Raw genomic sequence first — 11,654 nt, 5'->3', positions numbered from 1 at the left:
TACAAAACAGTGATTATTATGTCTATGTTAAGAAACAGAAAACAGGAACAAAAAAACAAAAAACTAAGAAGTATCAGAGCTGGAACTCAAATGGTAGAGCTGACTCCAAACTGTGTGCTCCTTATCACCAGCTTGTCTGATATGCTAAATCAAATAAAATAGTTCAAGAATGAAATGGTTGAGAATATAGCCTAACAGCATTTTAATACCAGGATGTAAGAGAAAGTATCTAGAAAACAATGTTTCCCAAAGCCAGAGTCAAAGACATGATAATTGACACATCAATAGTTTGAACTCAATGCCAAACATTTAGGACCAAAATAAGATCTTGATGCCTAAGGAGGGGTCACTTACAAGCAGTGACTATTATGGACTTCATCTGAAACAGAATGACAATGTTTTGAATCTCACCTAAAGAAAGAGGAGACAAAATGTGTGAAGTGCCCTCAGACACATGTAGCATCCATCTTACTACTAACTATGCACTAAAACATACTGAGATAGAAATAAGACGAAAGGGAAGACTACCACATAAGAGAAGAACAGCAGCAAAAACCTAAAAGGCTGAGGGCTAAAGAAAATCAACTACTTTTGAATCTTTTACACGATAACAATGAAATAAAAATACATGCTTATCCAGGAAATGAAATCTTCTAGGCTACTGGCTTAGACTTACTACATCCTCAAATTTGGAGCAAACTGTAAGTTGGTCATTCTTTACAGGGATGTTATACTGTATGGAGTTCCTGATCAATCCTGGCACATAACACAGGAATACTCTGCTGTCATGAACTATTTTTTTTTTTTCCTTTGCAGTACTGGGGATGGAATCCAGAAGCATTCTACCTCCACGCTATACCCCCAGCCCTATATTTAGTCTTTATTTTGAAACAAGGTCTCACTGAGTTGCAAAAGGCCTAAGTAGTAGCTGAGGCTGCCCTTGAACCGGGATCCTCCTGTCTCAGCCTCCCAAATGCTGGGATTTCAAGCATGTGTGACCATGCCTAGCTTGAAATAGTCTTTCAACTAGGAATCATATAAAAGCATCATCCTCTTCCCATAGGAATTCTACTATTATTTATAGTTAATTTTGCCATTTCAATTTCTTTTTTTTTGTCCTGTCCTACAGAATAGGCAAATAAAGCAAATTCCAATAAGTATGAATATTTTACTATTCATATTTAAGTATGAATATGTAAAACTACAATAAAAGAGTCAATAGATCATCTGAAGGACAGTATTCACTTTTACTAGATGAAATAACATACAAAAATAATTCCTTTGGTGCCTAAGTGCTCAATAAATAATGACATTAGAACCTTTATTAGTACCCAAGATAAAGGAGGTTAGAGGTCTCTTGATTTACAAGGAAGTATATAACAGATACCTTTAATGCTCATATGACATGCCCTTGACCTATTTGTCATTTCAACCATAGCTATAGGAGCACAAGACTCCTATCATCCTCTAGCAACCCACCTCAAGAAAAACCTACTATGCCTCAGGGCCTGCAGAAACACAAGTACAGAGTTGGCACTTTTTTTAAAAAAGGCAAATGAGAGCCTATGGATAAATGTTCAAGCTTTCCATATGTCAGATTGGTAACACTGAAAAGCATTCTATGAAGGTATGCTTCTCTGAAGGTTCCAATGGAATTGAGCCTCTACTGCTCACAGAAATTACAGTATCATACTTGATTTCTTCCTTCCTTGTCTCACTTCCAAGTATCTCACTTCTATTTCCTAGATTTCAAATAAACTACCTACACTCATATGCTTGCCTCATACTCTAAGAAAGGCCAAGTTAAATCAAAGTCCTCACAAGACTGAGAAATTAGTGTCTTAGCCTTTGTTAGAACACAACTTACCCTCAAAGCAGATATTTCAAGAGCATACATACTAGCAAAATCTACAGAAATGCAGCCTTTTAAAACAAGAACAGAAATAAACATTCACTGAATAAGTGAACACACGTTAGCAAAATCCCAGAGTTCATTAGGTGGAAGGAATGAAGAAGTTCAAAGGTGGAAGATAAGCCTATACTATACACACACACACACACACACACACACACATACATATACATTCCCTGAAGATAATCACTACATAAATATTCCTGGTTTTTTTTTTTTTTTTTTTTTTTTTGGTGGTGCTGGAGATTGAACCCCGGGGCTGTTTACTTCTAAGCTATAACCCCACATCCCCAGTCTGATTTTTTATTCTTTATTTTGAAATAAGGTCTCCTTAAATTGCAGAGGGCTTAAGTAGCTAAGGCTGGCCACAACCCATATCCTCCTGACTCAGCCTTCCAAGTACTGGGATTACAAGCATGCGCCAACATGCCAGCCCTTGTTTTTAATTTTTGACAGGGTGGTATACAGCTTTCATTACAGCTGACTTCCAAGGTTCCTATGATCCACCTCCCCAAAATTAAATGGAGAAAGGAGTCTTTACAATAAATGATGTTGGAGCAGTATACAAAAAAATTAACTTCGAAGCCAAGTGTTGGTGATACCCACTTATTATCCCAGTACTTGGGAGGCTGAGACAGGAAGATCACAAGTTCAAGGAGAGCCTCAGCAAGTAGTCAGACTCTCATCAACCTAGTGAGACCCAGTCTTGAAATAAAAATAGGGCTCAGGGTGTAGCGCACGCGCACACACACACACACACACACACACACACACACACACACACACCTTTGACTTAAACCTTCATGTTTTATATATAAAATGAATCAAGAATCTAAAGGTAAACCATAAAACTTCAAAATCAAAATCTCAAGAGAATTTTTTTTTAATTGCCATGGTATGTAGCTAGGCAAAAAGCTTTTAGATATAAGCAATAAAAGCATAATCTATTTTAAAAATTATAAAACAGACAGTCCAAATTAAGAACTTTTGCTTTCTGAAAGACAGTTTAAGAGAGTGAAAACCAAACCTACAGACTGGGAGAAAATATTTGCAAATTACATATTTGGCATACTATTTCCCAAAATATGATACTTTGACATACTCTAGAAGCAAGAAGGTCTCTCTGATCTCTATCCCTTGCACTTCTTCCTCAAAGTAGGTTACAGAACCTAGAGAAGATTTCCCAACCTTCCCCAAAGCAGATCATAGACCCTTAGGTGTTCTCTCTACACCTGGAAAGAAGGCACATCCTAAGTTTCTCCCAGTGTAGTATCATTAAATCATACTCATTGTCCACCAATTTATTAGATATCTAAAATGTAGTATGTCCATACAATATATTATTCATCAATTAAAAGGAATAAAGTATTGATACATTTCACAAATTAGATTAACCTTGAAAATATCATGCTAAATAAAGAAGCCTGTCACAGAAGACCATGTATTATATCATTCCACTTGTATGAGAAGTCCGGAATAGGCACATTTATAGAGACAGAAAGTAGGTTAGTGATTACTTACGGCAGAAGGGAAAAATGGGGAATAACTACTAATGGTACAGGATTTCTTTTCAGAATGATGAAAATGTTCTAAAATTGGCTGATTATATAATTGCAAATGTACTAAAAGCTGAGTAAAATTTACAATATGTGAATTATAGGTCATACAGCTATTATAAAATAAAAACCCACAATGAATACTGTTACACATGAGAGTAGCTATATTAAAAAATACTGAAAATAGCAATATTAGTGAGAATGCAAAACAACTAAACCTTCAAACACTGGTGGTGATCTTTTGGTATTATACACTGATTATGGTGGGGTTTATACATGTGTTAAAATTCTAAGTTCTATAGACCACAAGGAAAAAGTTAAATTTTATTCAATAATTTTTTAATTTTTAGATTAAAAAAAATTTTAGTGTGTGTGTGTGTGTGTGTGTGTGTGTGTGTGTGTATGCGTACATGCATGTGTGTATGTGTGTGTGTGTTACCAGGGATTAAACCCAGGAGCATTCTACATCCTAGATACACCCCCCAGCCTTATTTTATTTATTTTTTATTTTGAAACAGGGTCTCATTAGGTTGATGAGTTTCACTACTTGCTGAGACTGTCCTTGAACCTGTGATCCTCCTATCTCAGCCTTCCAAGTACTGGGATTACAAGTATGCACCACCAAGAACACTTGGTTTTCTAACACTTGTTAAAATTTTTAAAAATCTAAACTAGTGTCAACTTTCTTCCTTAGCTTGCTAAACCACAACCTCTGATAATCTTATTTAATTATAATATAATAAGAACACTGGCAAAATGGAAAGCATCTGAAAACACATGAAGAGGCAGGAAAGCCAGAAGGAAATCTGATTATCAGCAGAGTAAGCCAACAGAGGATATTAAGTCTGGAGTACAGACCTGGTAGAAGAATAGGGATGACCAGCGTCTTCAGTTCTGTGAAGGACTGACAGATACATAGAAGGGTAGTTCTGTATAGTTTCAAAGAAAAACATCACTTACCAATGAGTCTAAAAGTATAGAGTGGTCTCTAGAACTACTAGACACTCACCATAATTCTTCAACTAGATAATCAAGCAGAAAGTTCTAAAGGTTCTTTCATTAAGGACTGAACTGGCTGATACTAGAGATTTCTTACAACTAAAACATTGTATGAATTTATGAACTATAACTTCTAGAGTCAATCTATGATGGTAAAAGGCACTGAATATAAAAAATGGTATCCTTTCTTGCCAAAAGATCAATTACACAAAAGTATCACAAAGCATTTTAAGTTTTGTAGTTTTTAAAAGGTTGAATACAAAAACCTAACAAAAGCCATATTATGTTTTATTTCTCTAAATCTCATTTATAAGGATAAGTCTCAGCTCATATTATACGTTTCATGCAAATTTCTCTAAGTATATTGAAGAAAACTCTTGAAAAAGAAGTGTTCTTTCCATTCAAAGAGTGGTAGTCCTCAAAAGAACTGTAGTCCTCAAAACATCTGTATTCACTTTAAAACTCATCAAGACAGACTGACATTTTTAGGAGAACCATATGGCTTGCTGAACAGTCATCTAGAACAGGATCTTTTGTCTAGTAAGCCTTATTCAAGGACCCTTTACTTATGCATGGAGTGGCTGAATAAAGGAAAGAACATATTTCTGAGCCCTAGAAAACACAAAGAACTAAACTCTTCATCTAGCTTTCTTAGGAATAGAGCAAAACATTTAAAAAAAAAAAAATCTTTACTCTCATGGACAGTGCTCCCAACATTTAAAACAATTCTAAGAAATCAATGAAACTAAAATTCTAGAGAAGAAACTTTCTTAAAGAACTACAGTGAGCCAAAGACCACCTCCCTAAAAAACACATTTCCATTTTAAAAGATTAAACACTTTCTTTTTAAATTTTTAAGGGCAGAGTTCAACAGCTGTGCTGTATTAGACCTAAGTCCTTCCAAAAGGAAGAACAAGAGTCTCTAGAGAGGAGTAACATGGCCTGCTTTCTCCAAAATTATCAAAATGCCTTCTTTGCCTCTGAAGAAAGCTTTTCTTCAAGAAAAAGTCTCTGTATAGAACATGGATGAATGCATAAAACTTAATTTAGATTAGAAAAATAGAGGAAAATTGAAGCTTTTTTTGTTTCTGGAAATATCCAATTCCTTCCTCCAAGGAAAAAAAATATTTCTGGAGCCATTCAAGATATAACATAAAAACTTTAAAAAGAAATGAAAAGAAGTAATTTTCTGCTCTAATTTCCTACCAGACAGAGCTAAGCCTCAGTCTAAATTGACTGAACCAATAGACCAGGGCCATGCCATCTTTAATTTTGTATGCATGCAATTGGTGATTTTGATGCACAACAAATATTTAAAAGCCACTAAACTGGAAAATTATCACATAAGGAAATATTAAGTCTACTGAGTACAGACAAGAAGATTACATTTGAGAAACTAATTCTAAAGAGTCCAAGGTTATGCTAGGTGAAGTGGCAGCATGCCTCTAATTCCAGTACTTGGGAGGCAGAGCAAAAGGATGACAGGTTTGAGGGCAACATGTAACTTAGCAAGAGCTTTTCTCAAAATAAAAAATAAAAAAGGGTGTAGCAAAGAAGTAGACCATTCTTGGGTTTAATTCCAATCTCTCTGTCACTCTGTCTCTATCTCTGTCTCTGTGTGTGTCACACACACACACACACACACACACACACGGTTCTATTTACCTATCAATATACCAAAAAAAAAAAAAAAATCCTGAAACAGGACTTCTGATTTGTTCTCCTGTTTGTTTTTTAGGGTGTGTGTGTGTGTGTGTGTGTGTGTGTGTGTGTGTGTTTGTGTGTGTGTGTTGCTGGGGATGGAATCCCGGAGCATTCTACCTCTGAGTTATAACCCCAGCCCTATTTTTTATTCTTTATTTTGAAATGGTCTCGGTCTCATTGAGTTGCAAAGGACTTCACTAAGTAGTAGCTGAGGCTCTCCATGAACCCTGATCCTCCTGTGTCAGCCTCCTAAGTACTGAGATCACCAGAGTTCACCACCAGCCTGTCATTATTTAAATGAGAAAAGACTCAAAATAGCTTGTTAAAATAGTATAATACTTAAATAAAAGTTGCTATAAAGAATGTGGCCAATGCATAATTTAGGTACAATAAGATCTAACAGGATCTTTGAACTCTAAAAACTAAAAATAGAAAAGTTATAAGATCTCAAGTATTAACTTTACTAATCTGTCAACCTTAAAAGATATTTTTTTTCTTTTTTTTTTAATGTGGTACTGGAGATTGAATCCAGGGGCATTTTACCTCAGAGCAACATTCCCAGCCCTATTTTTATTTGTTGTTTTGAAGCAGGGTCTCAGTGGGTTGTAGAGTGTCTCCTAAATTGCAAGAGCTGACCTTGAACCTGCAATCCTTCTGTCTCCGCCTCCCAAGTACTAGGATTATGCTAGGCTGAGCACAAGATTTTAATCACAGTAAACTCCAGCCATGATCAGAGCATCATTAAACCTTCATGATCTGACACACAAAATTCTAACAGGTTCAGTTGCTTTATATTCAAGCACATGATAAATGAAAAGGAATGGTGAAACTGTTAAAGGGAAACAGGCTAATCAAGGAATACAAAAACACTATTAAAAAGTCAACACAAGAACTCAGAAAGGGTAGCAGACAGCAGAGTATAATAACTTTTTTTCTTAATCATCACTAGAGTAAGAAAAATGTATATTAAGTATACCTTGTCTATTATGTGCATTTTATTTAAGAGGGTAAAAATGTATAATGAAATCACCTATAATTTCTCTCACCAAAAATAATTACAAAATTGAGAGAAAAAAATCCTAAGCTGAAAAACAAACAAAAAATAATTAATGCTTTTCACTGTACTAAAGAAACTGTGAAGTAAAGATTAAAGTATCAGTTTCCAAATAAAGAACACACCTTGCTAAAAGGTAGAAAAAACAGAGAAGACACTGAAGTGTTAATTTACTATTATCAAAAATATTCTTCTCTACAAAATTCAAAATATTCAATTACATTACTATGTCAGAATATTTTCTAAGCAGCATAAACTTAAAGCATTATTTCACCTATGTGCCTATTTCCTCATCTGAAAAATAAGGATACTGAATTCATAGGGTTACTGTAGGAAATGAGATAATGTAAAGAAAATCCTTGGAACAATAGCTGATATACAGTAAATCAGAGAGCCGCTTGGGCTAGTCACCTAGCTCGGTGTTATCTAGTGCCTAACAGGCCCCAGGTTCCATGCTCCATGTTAATGCAAAACAAACACCCTCAAGCTTTCACCAATGGATATGATATATTTAGAAGCTTTTCTGTTTGGAATGTTTGAATTGGTACAATTTATATTTTATCTGAATACCATACCTACTCCATTCCAAAAACTGACATATTAAAGCAGGTCTTACACAGGAACCAAGTTTTCCACCTTTCTCTATTAAGCCCCAAATAATTAAAAACTTCAGATGAAGTTACTCTAATTCCAAAGTTGTCACTTTCCAATGAGTACTCTTCCCCAAATAAATTGATTTCTATCTCCTGCTTTTTAAAATTTGAATACAAAAGAGGAGTCAGGACACCTGTCAAAATGTATGAGTATGCTGGGCTTGGTGGCGCAGGCTTGTAATCTCTGTGCTTGGAAGGCTGAGACAGGAGGATCACACAGGTTCGAAGCCTGCCTCAGCTACTTAGTGAGGCTCTCAGCAACTTAGTGAGACCCTGTTTCCAAATAAAATATAAAATAGGTCTGGGAGTATAGCCCGGAGGTAGAAAGACTCTGGATTCCACCTCCAGTACCACCAAAAAAAAAAGTATGAGTACAAAGTCTAGTTATGAGACAACTTCAATCCAGAAGTTAAGGAATTAGGGATAAACAGCCTAAACTTAGACCACTGCAAATAAGGAGAAAAGAAAATGTATCGTAGATATTTTTTATTAACATTTATGTAGGTTACTGTCTATGTGGCTTTCAGTGATAAGGCCATTAACAAAAATACTGCCCATGGCTTCCTGCTTTTCTTCACAACCATTCATCTCTAAATATTTAGTTAGTAAATACATCTCTAAATGTATTTACTCATTTACATGATAAGCATTCACTTGTTGTATGCAAGCTATTACATAAGATATCGTATAGTTTACAAAAATTAAAATGTGTTCCAGCCCTCAAAAGGTCTGTGACCTCACTACTGACTCAATTTCATAGTGGAAAATAAAGCAAGAGAATAAAATTCAGAGATTGGAGCACAAAATAGGCTTTATAAGGAGGTCTCATATACTTAGTCCCCACCACAATTATTAATAAACACTCTGAGGATCTACCACCCTAAGAGCTATGTTTAAGATAAACACAAGATCTAGTCTAAATTGAGAAGTGATGGCACAGGACTAGGGGAGATAAATATGCAAAAATAACGCATTAAAATGAATAAATTTAAAAAACACCAGTGAGCCAGGTACATGCTTTTAATCCCAGTTCTTAGGAGGATCGGAGGTTTGAAGCTAGCCTTGAAACTTAGCAAGGCCCTCTGCAACTTAGTGAGACCCTGTTTCCAAATAAGAAACAAAATCAAGCTGGGGGTTTAGTTCAGAGGCTGAATGCCTCTGGGTTCAAGCCTTAGTGCCACTAAAAAAAAAAAAAAAAAAAAAAAAAAGTATTCCTCTTTTGTAATACGTTGCCAATTTATCTGACAGATTAATATTCTAAATAGTTAAATTTATCCTGAAATATCCCTTAAGAAAGGATAAACATAGATGATTTATCAGGTTTTCTTTCCCTGCAGGCTCAGTCCAGGGAAATAGAAACTAGCTGTACAGAGCACAAACTTAGTATATAAACTGAAATCACTTGCTCTATTTAAATAACCTTTTCTAGCTGTTGTATTTATGTTGTTGGGTTCTGTTTTGCTGTATTATTTTTACTGATACAAATGAATTCAAATATTAATGTAGCATATGATTGCTTCCTTCCATTGATAGTTCCTTTTCTTTATTCCTTACTCCCCTCCCTACCATATGCCTTACTGAATCCACTCTCTCATGTCTTGTCCACTTAAGACACTTGCAAATGTTTAATACTGACAAATTTTAGATAGATTTTCCCATTAATTGGTTTTCCATCCAAACTTCTCAGATCCTCCCTACTTAAAACCGAGTCACCTCCAAAAGTCCTAATTAACTCACCCTAACTCTGAATTCTTTTTATATTAATTAGATGCAATGCTAAATAAGCACTGGAATAGACCCTTTCTTCAATTTTTAACTTATACATTCCTCCAACCCACCACACTCACCTACCTCACAATTTTTCCAACTCTGTAGGGACCCTACAGAGTGCAACAAACCACAAATAGTAGTAGTAGTAGTAGTAGTAGTAGTAGTAGTAGTAGTAGTAATAATAATAATACCTGGCTGATAAAAATGCTAATATGTGTTTGTGTGTACAGTATTAGTACTACGATAAATTCGGGTAACTCAGAGAAACTTAGAAATGAAAGATTAAGTAATGCATTCAAAAAAATCACATCAGAAAAATGCTTCAAGGCAAAACAGTAACAATTACTGAATTATTGTGGCACTTAAGTAAAACTGTGGATGGGAAACCTCCCCGCACTACCGACCAGCCTTTTACAAATTACCTTCCTGAGATGGGGATGAAGCTCAGTGGTAGACAGAGCTCCTGCTTAACATGTGAGGCATGGGCTCCTCTCCAGCACCGCAAAAACGTAAAAATAAAACTTACCTTCCAATATTTCTAGCAGTAATTTTTATTTATTCTAACACTGAATTCCTACTAAGTTTTCTTCCCTTGCAGCCTAACCATACATCAATCCCTCTGTCCGCAAACCCAACCCACCCACTTGCAGCCGGGCCTGAGGTGCGGGGCGCTCAGGTCGGGAGCCGGGGTGCAGAGGTCACTGAGGCTCCGCCCCTTCCCTGGGCCTCGGGTTCGGCTCCCGGCTCCGGAGCCAGACCCTCTCACTCAGATACAGACCCAAGGTTTCCAAGACACCAGAGACCCCCCTGCCCCTGCCGCTCGCACGCCTCGCTGGCTGGGCCGACGCCTCCGAACGCCGCGAGCCCTGAGTCCGCCTGCGCCCGAAGAAAGGGTCAGCAGAGGACGCTCCCGCCAGGCCCCTGGGCCGCGGCCTGCAGGGACTCCGCAAACGTGGAGGGTCCCGAGAGGCTTGAAGAAGCAGCCTGACATTTCCGTTACCTGGTCGCAATCCTAGCTACGGCGGCTGCAGCCACTGGCCTGCTCCCCAACGACGCCTGCCTGAACGCCGCTGACATTGAGACCGCCGCCATCTTGCTGCGGGCGCAGGGCAGGACGGGAGGACGAGTCCCGCGAGGGACAAACTTCCTTCGCTTTCGGGCGCCTGCACCCGCGGCGGAAAGGAAGGCCGCGGGGGTTGCTTTCCTTATAGCGCTGGGGTTTCGAAGAGTTAAAAGGTTTGGTTGAAAGGAGTAAGAAGGAAAATAGATGGAAGAAAAATGTAGAAGTGCATGAAGAGTAAATATTGCCCCGTAAAGAATAATCTTTGTTCACTCTTAGGAATGGTTATTTGCAAGGAGAATGAAAAGACAAAAAAAAAAAAAAACCTTGAAAATTTTATTTATTTATTTATTTATTTATTTATTTATTTATTGTGGTACTGGGGTTCCTGGAAGCCCTTCTACCTCCGGGCTACACTCCCAGACCTATTTTATATTTTTGAGACAGGGTCTCTTAAACCAGCGCGGCTGGCTTCGAACCAGCACCATCCTCCTGTCTCTGCCTCCCAAGCGCGGGGATTACAAGCGTGTGCCACCACGCCCAGCTAAAAACTTGAAAATTTAAACACTTACCACTCAGCCTACTGGAAAAGCCACAGGCTGCTGAGTCCTTGAGGAACGGAAGCAGTAGTTTCCCAGTGTTTGCAGAAAGATTCTGTTTGCAAGACTCCCCATCAGGACTGTGTTCAGCTTGATCTTCTGTAGGCGGCAGGATCACATTTTCCACAGGAACCATCTGGGCTCATAAGGGACTTTTTCTTAACTTTCATTGGTACATTGTAATTATACATCATAATGAGGTTCAAAGTGATAGAAACATACATACACACATCACTTGGTGTGTTTCCAAACTTTATTTTGACATATTTTTTATATGAAACCAAATAATACTTTTAAAGTCTTAATGTTTGTTTTTGATTCATTTAATTATACCTATTAATGGAACA

The 11,654-nt window shown here is 37.2% G+C and overlaps 1 protein-coding gene across 1 annotated transcript in view; it reads right to left on the bottom strand.

The window, feature by feature from the left end:
• The window catches only part of NDUFS4 (NADH:ubiquinone oxidoreductase subunit S4), a gene marked incomplete at both ends in the record, with an annotated part of 100,294 nt that extends 89,554 nt beyond the window's left edge, over positions 1-10,740 (bottom strand). The window contains one exon of the mRNA XM_080718973.1: positions 10,649-10,740. Within this exon, the coding sequence (XP_080575099.1) occupies positions 10,649-10,740 (92 nt within the window). The remainder of the gene's footprint in view (positions 1-10,648) is intronic.
• Positions 10,741-11,654: the final 914 nt, after the last annotated feature.

Source organism: Muscardinus avellanarius, assembly GCF_963383645.1.
Source record: "Muscardinus avellanarius genome assembly, chromosome: 1".
NCBI classification, from domain to species: Eukaryota; Metazoa; Chordata; class Mammalia; order Rodentia; family Gliridae; genus Muscardinus; species Muscardinus avellanarius.
This window is presented reverse-complemented; position numbering and strand designations above follow the sequence as displayed.